The sequence below is a fragment of the Lissotriton vulgaris genome, chromosome 8, assembly GCF_964263255.1.
Source record: "Lissotriton vulgaris chromosome 8, aLisVul1.2, whole genome shotgun sequence".
Classification (NCBI taxonomy): domain Eukaryota; kingdom Metazoa; phylum Chordata; class Amphibia; order Caudata; family Salamandridae; genus Lissotriton; species Lissotriton vulgaris.
This window is the reverse complement of record NC_141696.1, coordinates 665,437,234-665,454,082: the sequence shown is the minus strand read 5'-3', so window position 1 is coordinate 665,454,082 and position 16,849 is coordinate 665,437,234. Positions and strand designations below refer to the sequence as shown.

The window sequence follows — 16,849 nt, the reverse complement described above, 5'->3', positions numbered from 1 at the left end:
GCAGTTCCACTACCTTGATTGGCTGTGGGGCAGGTTTGTCCTTGTACAAGTTATGTCCTTTGGCCAATACCACATCCACACTCGGTTGCTTAGCTTCAATCGCCTCTTCAGTTTCCTGTAGAAAAACAAACAAAGCAAATAGTTAAAAGCAAATCGATATGATGGAAAGTGCTATTGACTACCCTTCTTGGGGATAATGGTTAAAAAAATGTATTGGAAATGTACAATTTTTGTGGTATCACAAACATGCAAAAAGTTTGAATCCTTTGGGGAAAACTCGAAAACTATAAATATTTAAAGTGAAGAAAGTTGTACAGGTTGACCACGCCTTTTTAAAGGCTTATATATTGTTTCCAGAATGCGAGAAGTCCATTCCCTATGCAGTGACCATCACAAACAAGTCAATAATAACGAGTATAATCAATGTAAGCTATGCGGTAAGGCATCAATCAGTAAGACATTGCTGTAAAAGAGGAGTCCACTCCCCAAACCCCTTTAACAATAGACCATGTACGTAAAGAACATGATTTAGGCAGCCTGGTCGCATACGGTGGCGTAACATGGGGCGAGGAGGGGTAGTCCGCTCCTGGCGGCACGAGATTTGGGGGCGGTGCCCCCCTCTCTTACCAGCGCCGTTGGGGGCAGCAGACAAGGATATCACCAGCATTCACCCACCGTCTCTTACAAACGGCGGTGGAGTGGCAAAAGCAGGCCATAGCTCTAACTACTCCACTGGTCGCTTACAGGACCTGGCTTATTTAACCTTTGGCTTGGGGGTTCTCTCACTGCAACCCCTCTCCCAAGCCAAACCTGTGTTACCTTACAAAAGAGTTGGCTCTTAAAATACTAACTTTATTAAGGATGTGGATTGTACTTGAGTTGTTATAGGTCAGGGTATTACTAGGTGGTGAAAGTGTAATACAGGAAGAAATATAACAGAAACCCAATAGCCTTTCATCCTTCTCAAAAGGTGAATTCTTTTTTTTTGAAGAACCAACCCGGTGCAGGCCCTAATACTTTTTATACAGATCAAAGAGAGAGGGAGGACTGGATAGGCTAGTCCGGATCCCCTGGGTTATATATGTAAAATCAATAGGGACTAGCTAATTTTTAGGGAGAGTGTAAGAGGCTCAAGTACGTCAGACAATATATTTAAGGAAAAAACGCTGTTTTCCTTAGTAAGCCCTCACCCACCGACCTAGTCGGTGGCATGCTTCATCATCGGGCCCACCACAGTGGCACCGAATGTGCCCCGGGTGTGCTTCAACGCCAGGTGACTGCGGAGCTGGTATATTGCTGAGTGTGCAGTGAAGGAGTGAGAAGGTGAAGTTTAAAATGCTATACGAGGGATCCCAGCACCCGAGGGTTAACGAATTTTAATAAACTGGGTCCCTGTTAGCAGGTTAAAAGGCAAACGGACGTAAGTAGGAGTGTTATGATGACCTCCAGCGTCCAGTGTGGTCTACATGTTTCAGCCAGTGCCTTTATATTCTAAGCTGGCTTTCCTCAGGACCAATAGGATAAGTGAAGGTGCAAAATTAAATAATAATAAACTATATTAAGTGGTTGTGTTATTCTTGACTATGTGTTGCGCACGCTAAGGCGCCGTAGCTGTTAGAGGGGGATTCCCTCAAGCTTTGCTACATAAAACACAAAGGACAAAGACAAGACGTACAAGGTAGAGTCATGTTAAAATAGTAGGTTTTTCTGACCCATTGATTGCCGGCTAATAAGGTGGTGTGCGACCTATATGCGGCTAGTGTGGGCTCATGGCTACTGCATGGTCCCAGTGAGGGTTTAATAAAACCGTTAGTGAGAGGTGGTGGGCTAAAAAAGCGAAATCACAAGGTGAGGTACAGGTAAGTAATATGCTGGGTCCTCACTCTGTGTTTTCTGGTACAAAGCCTCATGGGTCGCCTGGCAGAGAAAGAGACCCTGTGGGAATAGAAGGTTGTACAAGGCTGTCTAACCTGTAAAGAAAGAGGATTGGTGCTTACCCCAGTTGTAGGTATAGTGGTCTTGTTTACTCACGAGTAGTTCGGTCTGGTTCCTCCTTGGACCTATTCGTCCTTCCGCGGCGCCCGATTCGAAATGAGAGGGCCGCCTGGATTCTCTTTTATACCGGTTGTTTAATGCATTTCACCTGAGTAGAGGTTAAATTGGTAGACAGAGAGGGAGGGGTGCGCATAGCGCGCCATGTCATGGTAGGCAGTTCCTGCGCCTGTGCGGCGGATCAGTGCGTGTAGTAGCGCATGCGCGGTGGCTCGCGCCTGCGCAGTAGATCGCGCTGGGGTTAGTGGGGATCGGGTCTTGTGCGCATGCGCTGGGATTGTTGGCGCATGCGTGGTACAGATGTAATCTCGGGAATCTAAGCGCAAGAAAGAGATTTGTGTTATAAGCACCACGTGTAGCCAACAAATAATGACTACGGTATTCTATTAATGTCAGAAAGTCTTTCGTGCAGATCAAAGCATCAGAGTAGATGGTTACACGTGTGGGGGTAATAAAGTATATTACACACGCAAGGGAGGTGATCAGATCAAGGGTGCACAGTGTGCACGGGGAGTGGAAATGAGGGCGAGGGCAGGACGTTCATTTAGGGGTATTATGGCACAGTATACATTCCACCGTGTAGGGTTACATGGTGGGGATAGGTTCACAATTGTACAGCTAGGGTGTTCCAGGGTATGGCATCATTGAGGCCATTGGTATGTGTGGATAATCGATATATCCAACGTTGTTCCTTTTGTAATAGGAGTTTTTCATCTGTTGAGTTGTCAAACTTCTCAATGACAGTCCATGAAAAATCATTGGGTGTATGGTTGTGGGTCAGGAAGTGGTCTGTCAACTTGCTTATGTTTTTCCCACACCTTATTGTGCTCCTGTGTTCTGTCATCCTGGTGCGTACTTTTCGGGTCGTCATGCCAATGTATCTCAGGCCGCATCTACAGGTTATCAGATACACCAGGTTAGTGGAGTTGCAGTTGGTAAACTGTTTTTGAGTCCAGGTTTTACCTGGTTCCAGGTTCAGTGTCTTGGAGGGCGATGTTAGGTGGCATACGCTACAATTGTTGCATGGTTGGTGGCCAGTTACTTTGGGGAGGCCCCAAGCATTGACAATGGTGTTGTCTTTGTTCCTGGTGTCAGTGCGCGGTCTGGTATTAACCAGTTGGTCACATAGATTAGTGGCCCTTTTGTATGCAAAGCGGGGTTTTTCCCACTTCCTGGTGCCAGAGTTTATAATTTTCCAGTTGCGTCTTATGATGTTAGCCACTTGGTTAGATGCTGTGTTATAAGTGGTCACACAGGTGAGGATTGGTTCTTCCTCTGGTTTATCAAAGGTTTCCAGGAGTGCTTCCCTGTTTTGGTTTCTAGCTCTTTTGCAGGTTTTGTTAATTATCCTTGATGGGTATCCACGGTCCATGAGCTTGTGTACCAGGTCATTTGATTGTAGTTTATAGTCCCTGATGTTGCTGCAATTACGTCTGATGCGTAAGAATTGCCCGTAGGGCAGGTTTTCCCTCAGGTGCCTGGGGTGAAAGCTGTCAAATCTCAGTAGTGAGTTTCTTGCTGTGGGTTTATAGAAGGTGGTGGTGGTGAGTTTACCATTTTCCGGCCTGATATTAAGGTCAAGGAACGGTAGTTCAGTTGAGCTGCTGGTGCATGTGAAGCGTAAGTAGGAGTCTAACTGATTGATCCAGAGCATGAACTCATCCAGAAGGTCTTTGTTGCCTGTCCATATTAGGAGGATATCGTCGATGTATCGACGCCACAGTCTTATGTTGGTAGAGAAAGGGTTGGTAGGTTGCTGTATGTGAGAGTTTTCGAAGTGGGCCACATACAATCCTGCCACGCTAGGGGCAAAAACACTGCCCATAGACGTGCCATTCGTCTGTAGGTAGTAGGTCCCCTCGTATTCGAAATAGTTCTCTTTGAGAGCCAAAGTGGCGCAGTCCAAAATGAAGCTGCGGGGGGTGTTGTATTCCCAGGGACTTGTCATCAGTACATCATATAGTACTTTTAATGTTGCGTCCTGCGGTAGGCTGGTATAAAGGCTCTCGATGTCTAGTCCAACCAGTAATTCAGAAGTCGGGTCAAAATTGAGATCTTGTATTACACCGAGGAGGTGTTTCGTGTCCTTGATGTAGGAGGGGGTTTTTTGAACCAGTGGATTGAGGAAGAAATCACAGAACCGAGAGAGGGGTTCAAGGAGGGATTTGATGCCTGACACGATTGGTCTGCCGGGCGGTGGGGTTGTGCCTTTGTGTATTTTGGGAACTGTGTAGAAGTACGGAGTTTTTATTTCTCTAGGGCATAGGAAGTCCGCCTCTTGTTTGGAGATTTTTCCATCATCCTTGGCGTTGGTGACCAGTTGGTTAATGGTGGCTTGTAGTTGCGCTGTTGGGTCTTTATTCAGTCGCTTGTAATTTCTGTTGTCATTCAGCAGTCTTCTGCACTCCTGGTCATAGTCCGTCTTGTTCAGTAGGACGATTCCACCACCTTTATCCGCCGGTTTGATAATAAGGGTAGGGTCATTCTGTAGACGCTGGATGGTGCTTCTGTCTTTGCTAGACAGATTGTTGAAAGTCTCCTTGTGTTGCAGTTGTTCTATTTCTGTATAGACTGCCTGTTCAAATGTGAGGATTTCGACAGGGATACTTCCTGGTGGAGGGGTAAAGGTAGACCTTACTCTTAGCCCAGTTTCGTTGGGCGTGTTTTCTCCCTCAGTGATAGCGTTGTCTTTTTTCTCAAAGAAAGCCTTGAGTTTAAGTTTTCTGAAGAACTCGGCGAGTTCCACGTGTAATTTGAACATGTCCAATCTAGTGGTGGGGACGAATGAAAGGCCTTTGTTAAGTACTTGCATTTCCTCCATGGTGAGTTGGGTATCTGAAAGGTTGAACACTAGTGGGCATGGGGGTATTATTTGCTTGTGCCCGGTTGTTCCCTGGTCTTGTTTCTCGTGTTGGCACTCACTGGCTCCTCTTCTGGTGTCCAGTGGACCTGTCCTTGGTTCCGTCTCCTGTTCCGGCCTTTTCTGCCCTGTGATAAAAAAGGATATCGCTGGTTGTGGTTTCCTTGAAAAAAGGGGATGTTCCCTTGTGGATACATTTGGGGATATCCGAAGTACGGGGGTGGTAAATGGCCGAAGAGGGGGGGTGGTGGCCCGAAGTTGTGGGTTTGGGGGCCTTGCCAGGGTTGTTGCCACTGTTGTCCTCGTTTGCCTCTGCCTCTGCCTCTCGAAGTGTTGGATCCTGAGCTGGAGTTGCTTGAGGTACTTGAAATGGAACTGTTATCCGAATTTTCGGATGATTTATTTGGAGAAGTGTAATCATCCTCAGAGTAAGGGTAGGTTTTGGAGTAGCTAAACCTTTTTAGGTCTTTTTCGAATTTTTTAATTTTTGTCAGGGTAAGGTAGTCTTTGTACTCAACTATCTCACGGTTCTGGTCTTCAAGTTTTTTCTTGTAGCCTGTGATGGTTGTTTTGAAGTGTGTCTCCGTGGCTTGAATCTCTATCAAGATGGCATCTGATAGGCGTTTCGCAGTCTTGATAATGAGGACTAGCCAGTCCCTGGTGCAGTGCCAGGCGATCTGGGCCCAGTCTTTGCGAAATGATGCATCGTCTAGGAAAATCCTGGGGGCATTTGTGACCAAGAGGCCGGTGGGGGCTGTGTTTGTGCGTAGATATTGTGCCAGTATGACCCCATGTAGAACTGTCCGAATCCTGTTCCTCTTCTTCTCCGTAAGGGTATCCCAGTCAGTTGTCTGGGCTACTGTAGCGGGAATGTTGAAATCTGCCAGGAGTGAGGGGTCAGCCGGAATTTCGCTGATGTCCTCAGCTGTAAAGGTTAAGCCCGTATTTTCGGCCATAGTTGGGGGTAGATGGGGCTCTCGCAGCTGTGCGCTGCTTAGTGTTATACAGATCAAAGAGAGAGGGAGGACTGGATAGGCTAGTCCGGATCCCCTGGGTTATATATGTAAAATCAATAGGGACTAGCTAATTTTTAGGGAGAGTGTAAGAGGCTCAAGTACGTCAGACAATATATTTAAGGAAAAAACGCTGTTTTCCTTAGTAAGCCCTCACCCACCGACCTAGTCGGTGGCATGCTTCATCATCGGGCCCACCACAGTGGCACCGAATGTGCCCCGGGTGTGCTTCAACACCAGGTGACTGCGGAGCTGGTATATTGCTGAGTGTGCAGTGAAGGAGTGAGAAGGTGAAGTTTAAAATGCTATACGAGGGATCCCAGCACCCGAGGGTTAACGAATTTTAATAAACTGGGTCCCTGTTAGCAGGTTAAAAGGCAAACGGACGTAAGTAGGCGTGTTATGATGACCTCCAGCGTCCAGTGTGGTCTACATGTTTCAGCCAGTGCCTTTATATTCTAAGCTGGCTTTCCTCAGGACCAATAGGATAAGTGAAGGTGCAAAATTAAATAATAATAAACTATATAAGTGGTTGTGTTATTCTTGACTATGTGTTGCGCACGCTAAGGCGCCGTAGCTGTTAGAGGGGGATTCCCTCAAGCTTTGCTACATAAAACACAAAGGACAAAGACAAGACGTACAAGGTAGAGTCATGTTAAAATAGTAGGTTTTTCTGACCCATTGATTGCCGGCTAATAAGGTGGTGTGCGACCTATATGCGGCTAGTGTGGGCTCATGGCTACTGCATGGTCCCAGTGAGGGTTTAATAAAACCGTTAGTGAGAGGTGGTGGGCTAAAAAAGCGAAATCACAAGGTGAGGTACAGGTAAGTAATATGCTGGGTCCTCACTCTGTGTTTTCTGGTACAAATTACACGTGGAACTCACCGAGTTCTTCAGAAAACTTAAACTCAAGGCTTTCTTTGAGAAAAAAGACAACGCTATCACTGAGGGAGAAAACACGCCCAACGAAACTGGGCTAAGAGTAAGGTCTACCTTTACCCCTCCACCAGGAAGTATCCCTGTCGAAATCCTCACATTTGAACAGGCAGTCTATACAGAAATAGAACAACTGCAACACAAGGAGACTTTCAACAATCTGTCTAGCAAAGACAGAAGCACCATCCAGCGTCTACAGAATGACCCTACCCTTATTATCAAACCGGCGGATAAAGGTGGTGGAATCGTCCTACTGAACAAGACGGACTATGACCAGGAGTGCAGAAGACTGCTGAATGACAACAGAAATTACAAGCGACTGAATAAAGACCCAACAGCGCAACTACAAGCCACCATTAACCAACTGGTCACCAACGCCAAGGATGATGGAAAAATCTCCAAACAAGAGGCGGACTTCCTATGCCCTAGAGAAATAAAAACTCTGTACTTCTACACAGTTCCCAAAATACACAAAGGCACAACCCCACCGCCCGGCAGACCAATCGTGTCAGGCATCAAATCCCTCCTTGAACCCCTCTCTCGGTTCTGTGATTTCTTCCTCAATCCACTGGTTCAAAAAACCCCCTCCTACATCAAGGACACGAAACACCTCCTCGGTGTAATACAAGATCTCAATTTTGACCCGACTTCTGAATTACTGGTTGGACTAGACATCGAGAGCCTTTATACCAGCCTACCGCAGGACGCAACATTAAAAGTACTATATGATGTACTGATGACAAGTCCCTGGGAATACAACACCCCCCGCAGCTTCATTTTGGACTGCGCCACTTTGGCTCTCAAAGAGAACTATTTCGAATACGAGGGGACCTACTACCTACAGACGAATGGCACGTCTATGGGCAGTGTTTTTGCCCCTAGCGTGGCAGGATTGTATGTGGCCCACTTCGAAAACTCTCACATACAGCAACCTACCAACCCTTTCTCTACCAACATAAGACTGTGGCGTCGATACATCGACGATATCCTCCTAATATGGACAGGCAACAAAGACCTTCTGGATGAGTTCATGCTCTGGATCAATCAGTTAGACTCCTACTTACACTTCACATGCACCAGCAGCTCAACTGAACTACCGTTCCTTGACCTTAATATCAGGCCGGAAAATGGTAAACTCACCACCACCACCTTCTATAAACCCACAGCAAGAAACTCACTACTGAGATTTGACAGCTTTCACCCCAGGCACCTGAGGGAAAACCTGCCCTACGGGCAATTCTTACGCATCAGACGTAATTGCAGCAACATCAGGGACTATAAACTACAATCAAATGACCTGGTACACAAGCTCATGGACCGTGGATACCCATCAAGGATAATTAACAAAACCTGCAAAAGAGCTAGAAACCAAAACAGGGAAGCACTCCTGGAAACCTTTGATAAACCAGAGGAAGAACCAATCCTCACCTGTGTGACCACTTATAACACAGCATCTAACCAAGTGGCTAACATCATAAGACGCAACTGGAAAATTATAAACTCTGGCACCAGGAAGTGGGAAAAACCCCGCTTTGCATACAAAAGGGCCACTAATCTACGTGACCAACTGGTTAATACCAGACCGCGCACTGACACCAGGAACAAAGACAACACCATTGTCAATGCTTGGGGCCTCCCCAAAGTAACTGGCCACCAACCATGCAACAATTGTAGCGTATGCCACCTAACATCGCCCTCCAAGACACTGAACCTGGAACCAGGTAAAACCTGGACTCAAAAACAGTTTACCAACTGCAACTCCACTAACCTGGTGTATCTGATAACCTGTAGATGCGGCCTGAGATACATTGGCATGACGACCCGAAAAGTACGCACCAGGATGACAGAACACAGGAGCACAATAAGGTGTGGGAAAAACATAAGCAAGTTGACAGACCACTTCCTGACCCACAACCATACACCCAATGATTTTTCATGGACTGTCATTGAGAAGTTTGACAACTCAACAGATGAAAAACTCCTATTACAAAAGGAACAACGTTGGATATATCGATTATCCACACATACCAATGGCCTCAATGATGCCATACCCTGGAACACCCTAGCTGTACAATTGTGAACCTATCCCCACCATGTAACCCTACACGGTGGAATGTATACTGTGCCATAATACCCCTAAATGAACGTCCTGCCCTCGCCCTCATTTCCACTCCCCGTGCACACTGTGCACCCTTGATCTGATCACCTCCCTTGCGTGTGTAATATACTTTATTACCCCCACACGTGTAACCATCTACTCTGATGCTTTGATCTGCACGAAAGACTTTCTGACATTAATAGAATACCGTAGTCATTATTTGTTGGCTACACGTGGTGCTTATAACACAAATCTCTTTCTTGCGCTTAGATTCCCGAGATTACATCTGTACCACGCATGCGCCAACAATCCCAGCGCATGCGCACAAGACCCGATCCCCACTAACCCCAGCGCGATCTACTGCGCAGGCGCGAGCCACCGCGCATGCGCTACTACACGCACTGATCCGCCGCACAGGCGCAGGAACTGCCTACCATGACATGGCGCGCTATGCGCACCCCTCCCTCTCTGTCTACCAATTTAACCTCTACTCAGGTGAAATGCATTAAACAACCGGTATAAAAGAGAATCCAGGCGGCCCTCTCATTTCGAATCGGGCGCCGCGGAAGGACGAATAGGTCCAAGGAGGAACCAGACCGAACTACTCGTGAGTAAACAAGACCACTATACCTACAACTGGGGTAAGCACCAATCCTCTTTCTTTACAGGTTAGACAGCCTTGTACAACCTTCTATTCCCACAGGGTCTCTTTCTCTGCCAGGCGACCCATGAGGCTTTGTACCAGAAAACACAGAGTGAGGACCCAGCATATTACTTACCTGTACCTCACCTTGTGATTTCGCTTTTTTAGCCCACCACCTCTCACTAACGGTTTTATTAAACCCTCACTGGGACCATGCAGTAGCCATGAGCCCACACTAGCCGCATATAGGTCGCACACCACCTTATTAGCCGGCAATCAATGGGTCAGAAAAACCTACTATTTTAACATGACTCTACCTTGTACGTCTTGTCTTTGTCCTTTGTGTTTTATGTAGCAAAGCTTGAGGGAATCCCCCTCTAACAGCTACGGCGCCTTAGCGTGCGCAACACATAGTCAAGAATAACACAACCACTTAATATAGTTTATTATTATTTAATTTTGCACCTTCACTTATCCTATTGGTCCTGAGGAAAGCCAGCTTAGAATATAAAGGCACTGGCTGAAACATGTAGACCACACTGGACGCTGGAGGTCATCATAACACTCCTACTTACGTCCGTTTGCCTTTTAACCTGCTAACAGGGACCCAGTTTATTAAAATTCGTTAACCCTCGGGTGCTGGGATCCCTCGTATAGCATTTTAAACTTCACCTTCTCACTCCTTCACTGCACACTCAGCAATATACCAGCTCCGCAGTCACCTGGCGTTGAAGCACACCCGGGGCACATTCGGTGCCACTGTGGTGGGCCCGATGATGAAGCATGCCACCGACTAGGTCGGTGGGTGAGGGCTTACTAAGGAAAACAGCGTTTTTTCCTTAAATATATTGTCTGACGTACTTGAGCCTCTTACACTCTCCCTAAAAATTAGCTAGTCCCTATTGATTTTACATATATAACCCAGGGGATCCGGACTAGCCTATCCAGTCCTCCCTCTCTCTTTGATCTGTATAACACTAAGCAGCGCACAGCTGCGAGAGCCCCATCTACCCCCAACTATGGCCGAAAATACGGGCCTAACCTTTACAGCTGAGGACATGAGCGAAATTCTGGCTGACCCCTCACTCCTGGCAGATTTCAACATTCCCGCTACAGTAGCCCAGACAACTGACTGGGATACCCTTACGGAGAAGAAGAGGAACAGGATTCGGACAGTTCTACATGGGGTCATACTGGCACAATATCTACGCACAAACACAGCCCCCACCGGCCTCTTGGTCACAAATGCCCCCAGGATTTTCCTAGACGATGCATCATTTCGCAAAGACTGGGCCCAGATCGCCTGGCACTGCACCAGGGACTGGCTAGTCCTCATTATCAAGACTGCGAAACGCCTATCAGATGCCATCTTGATAGAGATTCAAGCCACGGAGACACACTTCAAAACAACCATCACAGGCTACAAGAAAAAACTTGAAGACCAGAACCGTGAGATAGCTGAGTACAAAGACTACCTTACCCAGACAAAAATTAAAAAATTCGAAAAAGACCTAAAAAGGTTTAGCTACTCCAAAACCTACCCTTACTCTGAGGATGATTACACTCCTCCGAATAAATCATCCGAAAATTCGGATAACAGTTCCATTTCAAGTACCTCAAGCAACTCCAGCTCAGGATCCAACACTTCGAGAGGCAGAGGCAGAGGCAAACGAGGACAACAGTGGCAACAACCCTGGCAAGGCCCCCAAACCCACAACTTCGGGCCACCACCCCCCCTCTTCGGCCATTTACCACCCCCGTACTTCGGATATCCCCAAATGTATCCACAAGGGAACATCCCCTTTTTTCAAGGAAACCACAACCAGCGATATCCTTTTTTATCACAGGGCAGAAAAGGCCGGAACAGGAGACGGAACCAAGGACAGGTCCACTGGACACCAGAAGAGGAGCCAGTGAGTGCCAACACGAGAAACAAGACCAGGGAACAACCGGGCACAAGCAAATAATACCCCCATGCCCACTAGTGTTCAACCTTTCAGATACCCAACTCACCATGGAGGAAATGCAAGTACTTAACAAAGGCCTTTCATTCGTCCCCACCACTAGATTGGACATGTTCAAATTACACGTGGAACTCGCCGAGTTCTTCAGAAAACTTAAACTCAAGGCTTTCTTTGAGAAAAAAGACAACGCTATCACTGAGGGAGAAAACACGCCCAACGAAACTGGGCTAAGAGTAAGGTCTACCTTTACCCCTCCACCAGGAAGTATCCCTGTCGAAATCCTCACATTTAAACAGGCAGTCTATACAGAAATAGAACAACTGCAACACAAGGAGACTTTCAACAATCTGTCTAGCAAAGACAGAAGCACCATCCAGCGTCTACAGAATGACCCTACCCTTATTATCAAACCGGCGGATAAAGGTGGTGGAATCGTCCTACTGAACAAGACGGACTATGACCAGGAGTGCAGAAGACTGCTGAATGACAACAGAAATTACAAGCGACTGAATAAAGACCCAACAGCGCAACTACAAGCCACCATTAACCAACTGGTCACCAACGCCAAGGATGATGGAAAAATCTCCAAACAAGAGGCGGACTTCCTATGCCCTAGAGAAATAAAAACTCCGTACTTCTACACAGTTCCCAAAATACACAAAGGCACAACCCCACCGCCCGGCAGACCAATCGTGTCAGGCATCAAATCCCTCCTTGAACCCCTCTCTCGGTTCTGTGATTTCTTCCTCAATCCACTGGTTCAAAAAACCCCCTCCTACATCAAGGACACGAAACACCTCCTCGGTGTAATACAAGATCTCAATTTTGACCCGACTTCTGAATTACTGGTTGGACTAGACATCGAGAGCCTTTATACCAGCCTACCGCAGGACGCAACATTAAAAGTACTATATGATGTACTGATGACAAGTCCCTGGGAATACAACACCCCCCGCAGCTTCATTTTGGACTGCGCCACTTTGGCTCTCAAAGAGAACTATTTCGAATACGAGGGGACCTACTACCTACAGACGAATGGCACGTCTATGGGCAGTGTTTTTGCCCCTAGCGTGGCAGGATTGTATGTGGCCCACTTCGAAAACTCTCACATACAGCAACCTACCAACCCTTTCTCTACCAACATAAGACTGTGGCGTCGATACATCGACGATATCCTCCTAATATGGACAGGCAACAAAGACCTTCTGGATGAGTTCATGCTCTGGATCAATCAGTTAGACTCCTACTTACGCTTCACATGCACCAGCAGCTCAACTGAACTACCGTTCCTTGACCTTAATATCAGGCCGGAAAATGGTAAACTCACCACCACCACCTTCTATAAACCCACAGCAAGAAACTCACTACTGAGATTTGACAGCTTTCACCCCAGGCACCTGAGGGAAAACCTGCCCTACGGGCAATTCTTACGCATCAGACGTAATTGCAGCAACATCAGGGACTATAAACTACAATCAAATGACCTGGTACACAAGCTCATGGACCGTGGATACCCATCAAGGATAATTAACAAAACCTGCAAAAGAGCTAGAAACCAAAACAGGGAAGCACTCCTGGAAACCTTTGATAAACCAGAGGAAGAACCAATCCTCACCTGTGTGACCACTTATAACACAGCATCTAACCAAGTGGCTAACATCATAAGACGCAACTGGAAAATTATAAACTCTGGCACCAGGAAGTGGGAAAAACCCCGCTTTGCATACAAAAGGGCCACTAATCTACGTGACCAACTGGTTAATACCAGACCGCACACTGACACCAGGAACAAAGACAACACCATTGTCAATGCTTGGGGCCTCCCCAAAGTAACTGGCCACCAACCATGCAACAATTGTAGCGTATGCCACCTAACATCGCCCTCCAAGACACTGAACCTGGAACCAGGTAAAACCGGGACTCAAAAACAGTTTACCAACTGCAACTCCACTAACCTGGTGTATCTGATAACCTGTAGATGCGGCCTGAGATACATTGGCATGACGACCCGAAAAGTACGCACCAGGATGACAGAACACAGGAGCACAATAAGGTGTGGGAAAAACATAAGCAAGTTGACAGACCACTTCCTGACCCACAACCATACACCCAATGATTTTTCATGGACTGTCATTGAGAAGTTTGACAACTCAACAGATGAAAAACTCCTATTACAAAAGGAACAACGTTGGATATATCGATTATCCACACATACCAATGGCCTCAATGATGCCATACCCTGGAACACCCTAGCTGTACAATTGTGAACCTATCCCCACCATGTAACCCTACACGGTGGAATGTATACTGTGCCATAATACCCCTAAATGAACGTCCTGCCCTCGCCCTCATTTCCACTCCCCGTGCACACTGTGCACCCTTGATCTGATCACCTCCCTTGCGTGTGTAATATACTTTATTACCCCCACACGTGTAACCATCTACTCTGATGCTTTGATCTGCACGAAAGACTTTCTGACATTAATAGAATACCGTAGTCATTATTTGTTGGCTACACGTGGTGCTTATAACACAAATCTCTTTCTTGCGCTTAGATTCCTGAGATTACATCTGTACCACGCATGCGCCAACAATCCCAGCGCATGCGCACAAGACCCGATCCCCACTAACCCCAGCACGATCTACTGCGCAGGCGCGAGCCACCGCGCATGCGCTACTACACGCACTGATCCGCCGCACAGGCGCAGGAACTGCCTACCATGACATGGCGCGCTATGCGCAGCCCTCCCTCTCTGTCTACCAATTTAACCTCTACTCAGGTGAAATGCATTAAACAACCGGTATAAAAGAGAATCCAGGCGGCCCTCTCATTTCGAATCGGGCGCCGCGGAAGGACGAATAGGTCCAAGGAGGAACCAGACCGAACTACTCGTGAGTAAACAAGACCACTATACCTACAACTGGGGTAAGCACCAATCCTCTTTCTTTACAGGTTAGACAGCCTTGTACAACCTTCTATTCCCACAGGGTCTCTTTCTCTGCCAGGCGACCCATGAGGCTTTGTACCAGAAAACACAGAGTGAGGACCCAGCATATTACTTACCTGTACCTCACCTTGTGATTTCGCTTTTTTAGCCCACCACCTCTCACTAACGGTTTTATTAAACCCTCACTGGGACCATGCAGTAGCCATGAGCCCACACTAGCCGCATATAGGTCGCACACCACCTTATTAGCCGGCAATCAATGGGTCAGAAAAACCTACTATTTTAACATGACTCTACCTTGTACGTCTTGTCTTTGTCCTTTGTGTTTTATGTAGCAAAGCTTGAGGGAATCCCCCTCTAACAGCTACGGCGCCTTAGCGTGCGCAACACATAGTCAAGAATAACACAACCACTTAATATAGTTTATTATTATTTAATTTTGCACCTTCACTTATCCTATTGGTCCTGAGGAAAGCCAGCTTAGAATATAAAGGCACTGGCTGAAACATGTAGACCACACTGGACGCTGGAGGTCATCATAACACTCCTACTTACGTCCGTTTGCCTTTTAACCTGCTAACAGGGACCCAGTTTATTAAAATTCGTTAACCCTCGGGTGCTGGGATCCCTCGTATAGCATTTTAAACTTCACCTTCTCACTCCTTCACTGCACACTCAGCAATATACCAGCTCCGCAGTCACCTGGCGTTGAAGCACACCCGGGGCACATTCGGTGCCACTGTGGTGGGCCCGATGATGAAGCATGCCACCGACTAGGTCGGTGGGTGAGGGCTTACTAAGGAAAACAGCGTTTTTTCCTTAAATATATTGTCTGACGTACTTGAGCCTCTTACACTCTCCCTAAAAATTAGCTAGTCCCTATTGATCCTAATACTTTTTAACCAGGTCTTTGTGCCCACTAATTTAGGTGCAATTGACATTGCATGATGGCACATACTTCTAGAAAACGATCCTGCCTTATCTACGAATAGGAAACTGCTCGTTTTGGGCACTGTTACTTATCAGTTACTATCAGTAAATCTAGTATTACCTTTATCCCTTCTGCCATCAGTTGACAACAATTGTGGGAGCACATGTGCATGGTGAAAATGTAATGAATGCAGTGATTTCCATACTCATGAACCCAGAATAGATCTAAGTAGCCTCAACTTCTCTGGGTGTGCTGCAGCTGAAGCCCGCTGACATTTCTTGTCTCACTAGAGAGTCATGGGTTCCCTCCTGCAGTGGAGACGACAGATTCTGAAGGACAGCGGTGCTCTATCTAACCCACCAGTGAGTTGATAGGAAATAGATACACAGCCCTATTGCCCCAAGAGTCAAAAGCTTATCCGAATAATTATTTGACTGGTCCGGGATACAGTCTATGTATGCAACTAATGAAATGTATTTATAATGACTCGTTGCATGCTTGCAAAGAATAACAATCCATTGTAATCCAATGGAGTAGTTCACAATGATGATAGGTTATTCATTCAAAAAAAGACCGTGCCCTATTTTTTTATATAGCTCACTGGATTCTTACCTCTGGTGAAGAATGGTAAAAAAAATAAACTAAAGAGATACTAAATTAGTAAACACAGAAATTCCCTGCTTCCTGTCTGTTCAATCCGTTGGAGCTAATTTAAAGAAAAGGAGAAACAGAATTCGAAAGAATATTCTTCTTGGTACACCAATAAAGAAGATAAATGTGTCCTTTATGTGCTAAACAAAAATGCAAAAACATGTCAAACGGATTGAGGGCTTGAAAGATAAAAGTATTAGTCAACTTTAAGGTTTTAAAGCAGTGGTGTCGAATGTAAATCAGAGGCTATATTGAGTTCTGATTCACTGCATATACTAAATTAGTGATTTCAATTTAAGCTAACTGCAATTATGTATATCCTACATGAATATCCTGAGAACTGACATGGATCTATCCCTTCACATACACTCTGCACTCCTGATATGAAATCTGTTGAAACTGACCTCTTTATTTTTACAACTCTTTGAACCAAAGTGCAAGAGTCACTTAATAAATGTGCATTTTGAAAATCTACAAAACCTATCATGCCTTTCCGTACGTTTATTACTGTTGAACTTGATGTCACTAATCTAGCTTGAAGTTACAAAGGTTCTCCTTCGCTGGAAAATATAAACAGTGACTGTTTAACAGAATCTTTAAATAAATTATAATATTTTATCACTGTTGTGGGTTTAATGTAGTTCCATTTGTCATGGAACCTTGTATTGGAATGTCACCATGGCAATCCTGGTGCAGCGTTCAGACAGTTATTCTGGCAGGGATAAGCTGCCAGGGTGATCGTGTGCTGTTGT

At 46.1% G+C, this 16,849-nt stretch overlaps 1 protein-coding gene across 2 annotated transcripts in view; it reads right to left on the bottom strand.

Annotated features, from left to right (window-relative positions):
• Positions 1-16,849, bottom strand: part of DMD (dystrophin) — a 4,652,165-nt gene that overhangs the window by 2,829,655 nt on the left and 1,805,661 nt on the right. For both annotated transcript variants that reach the window (XM_086934537.1, XM_086934536.1), the window contains one exon: positions 14-115. In XM_086934537.1, coding sequence (XP_086790663.1) covers positions 14-115 — 102 coding nt within the window. The remainder of the gene's footprint in view (positions 1-13; positions 116-16,849) is intronic.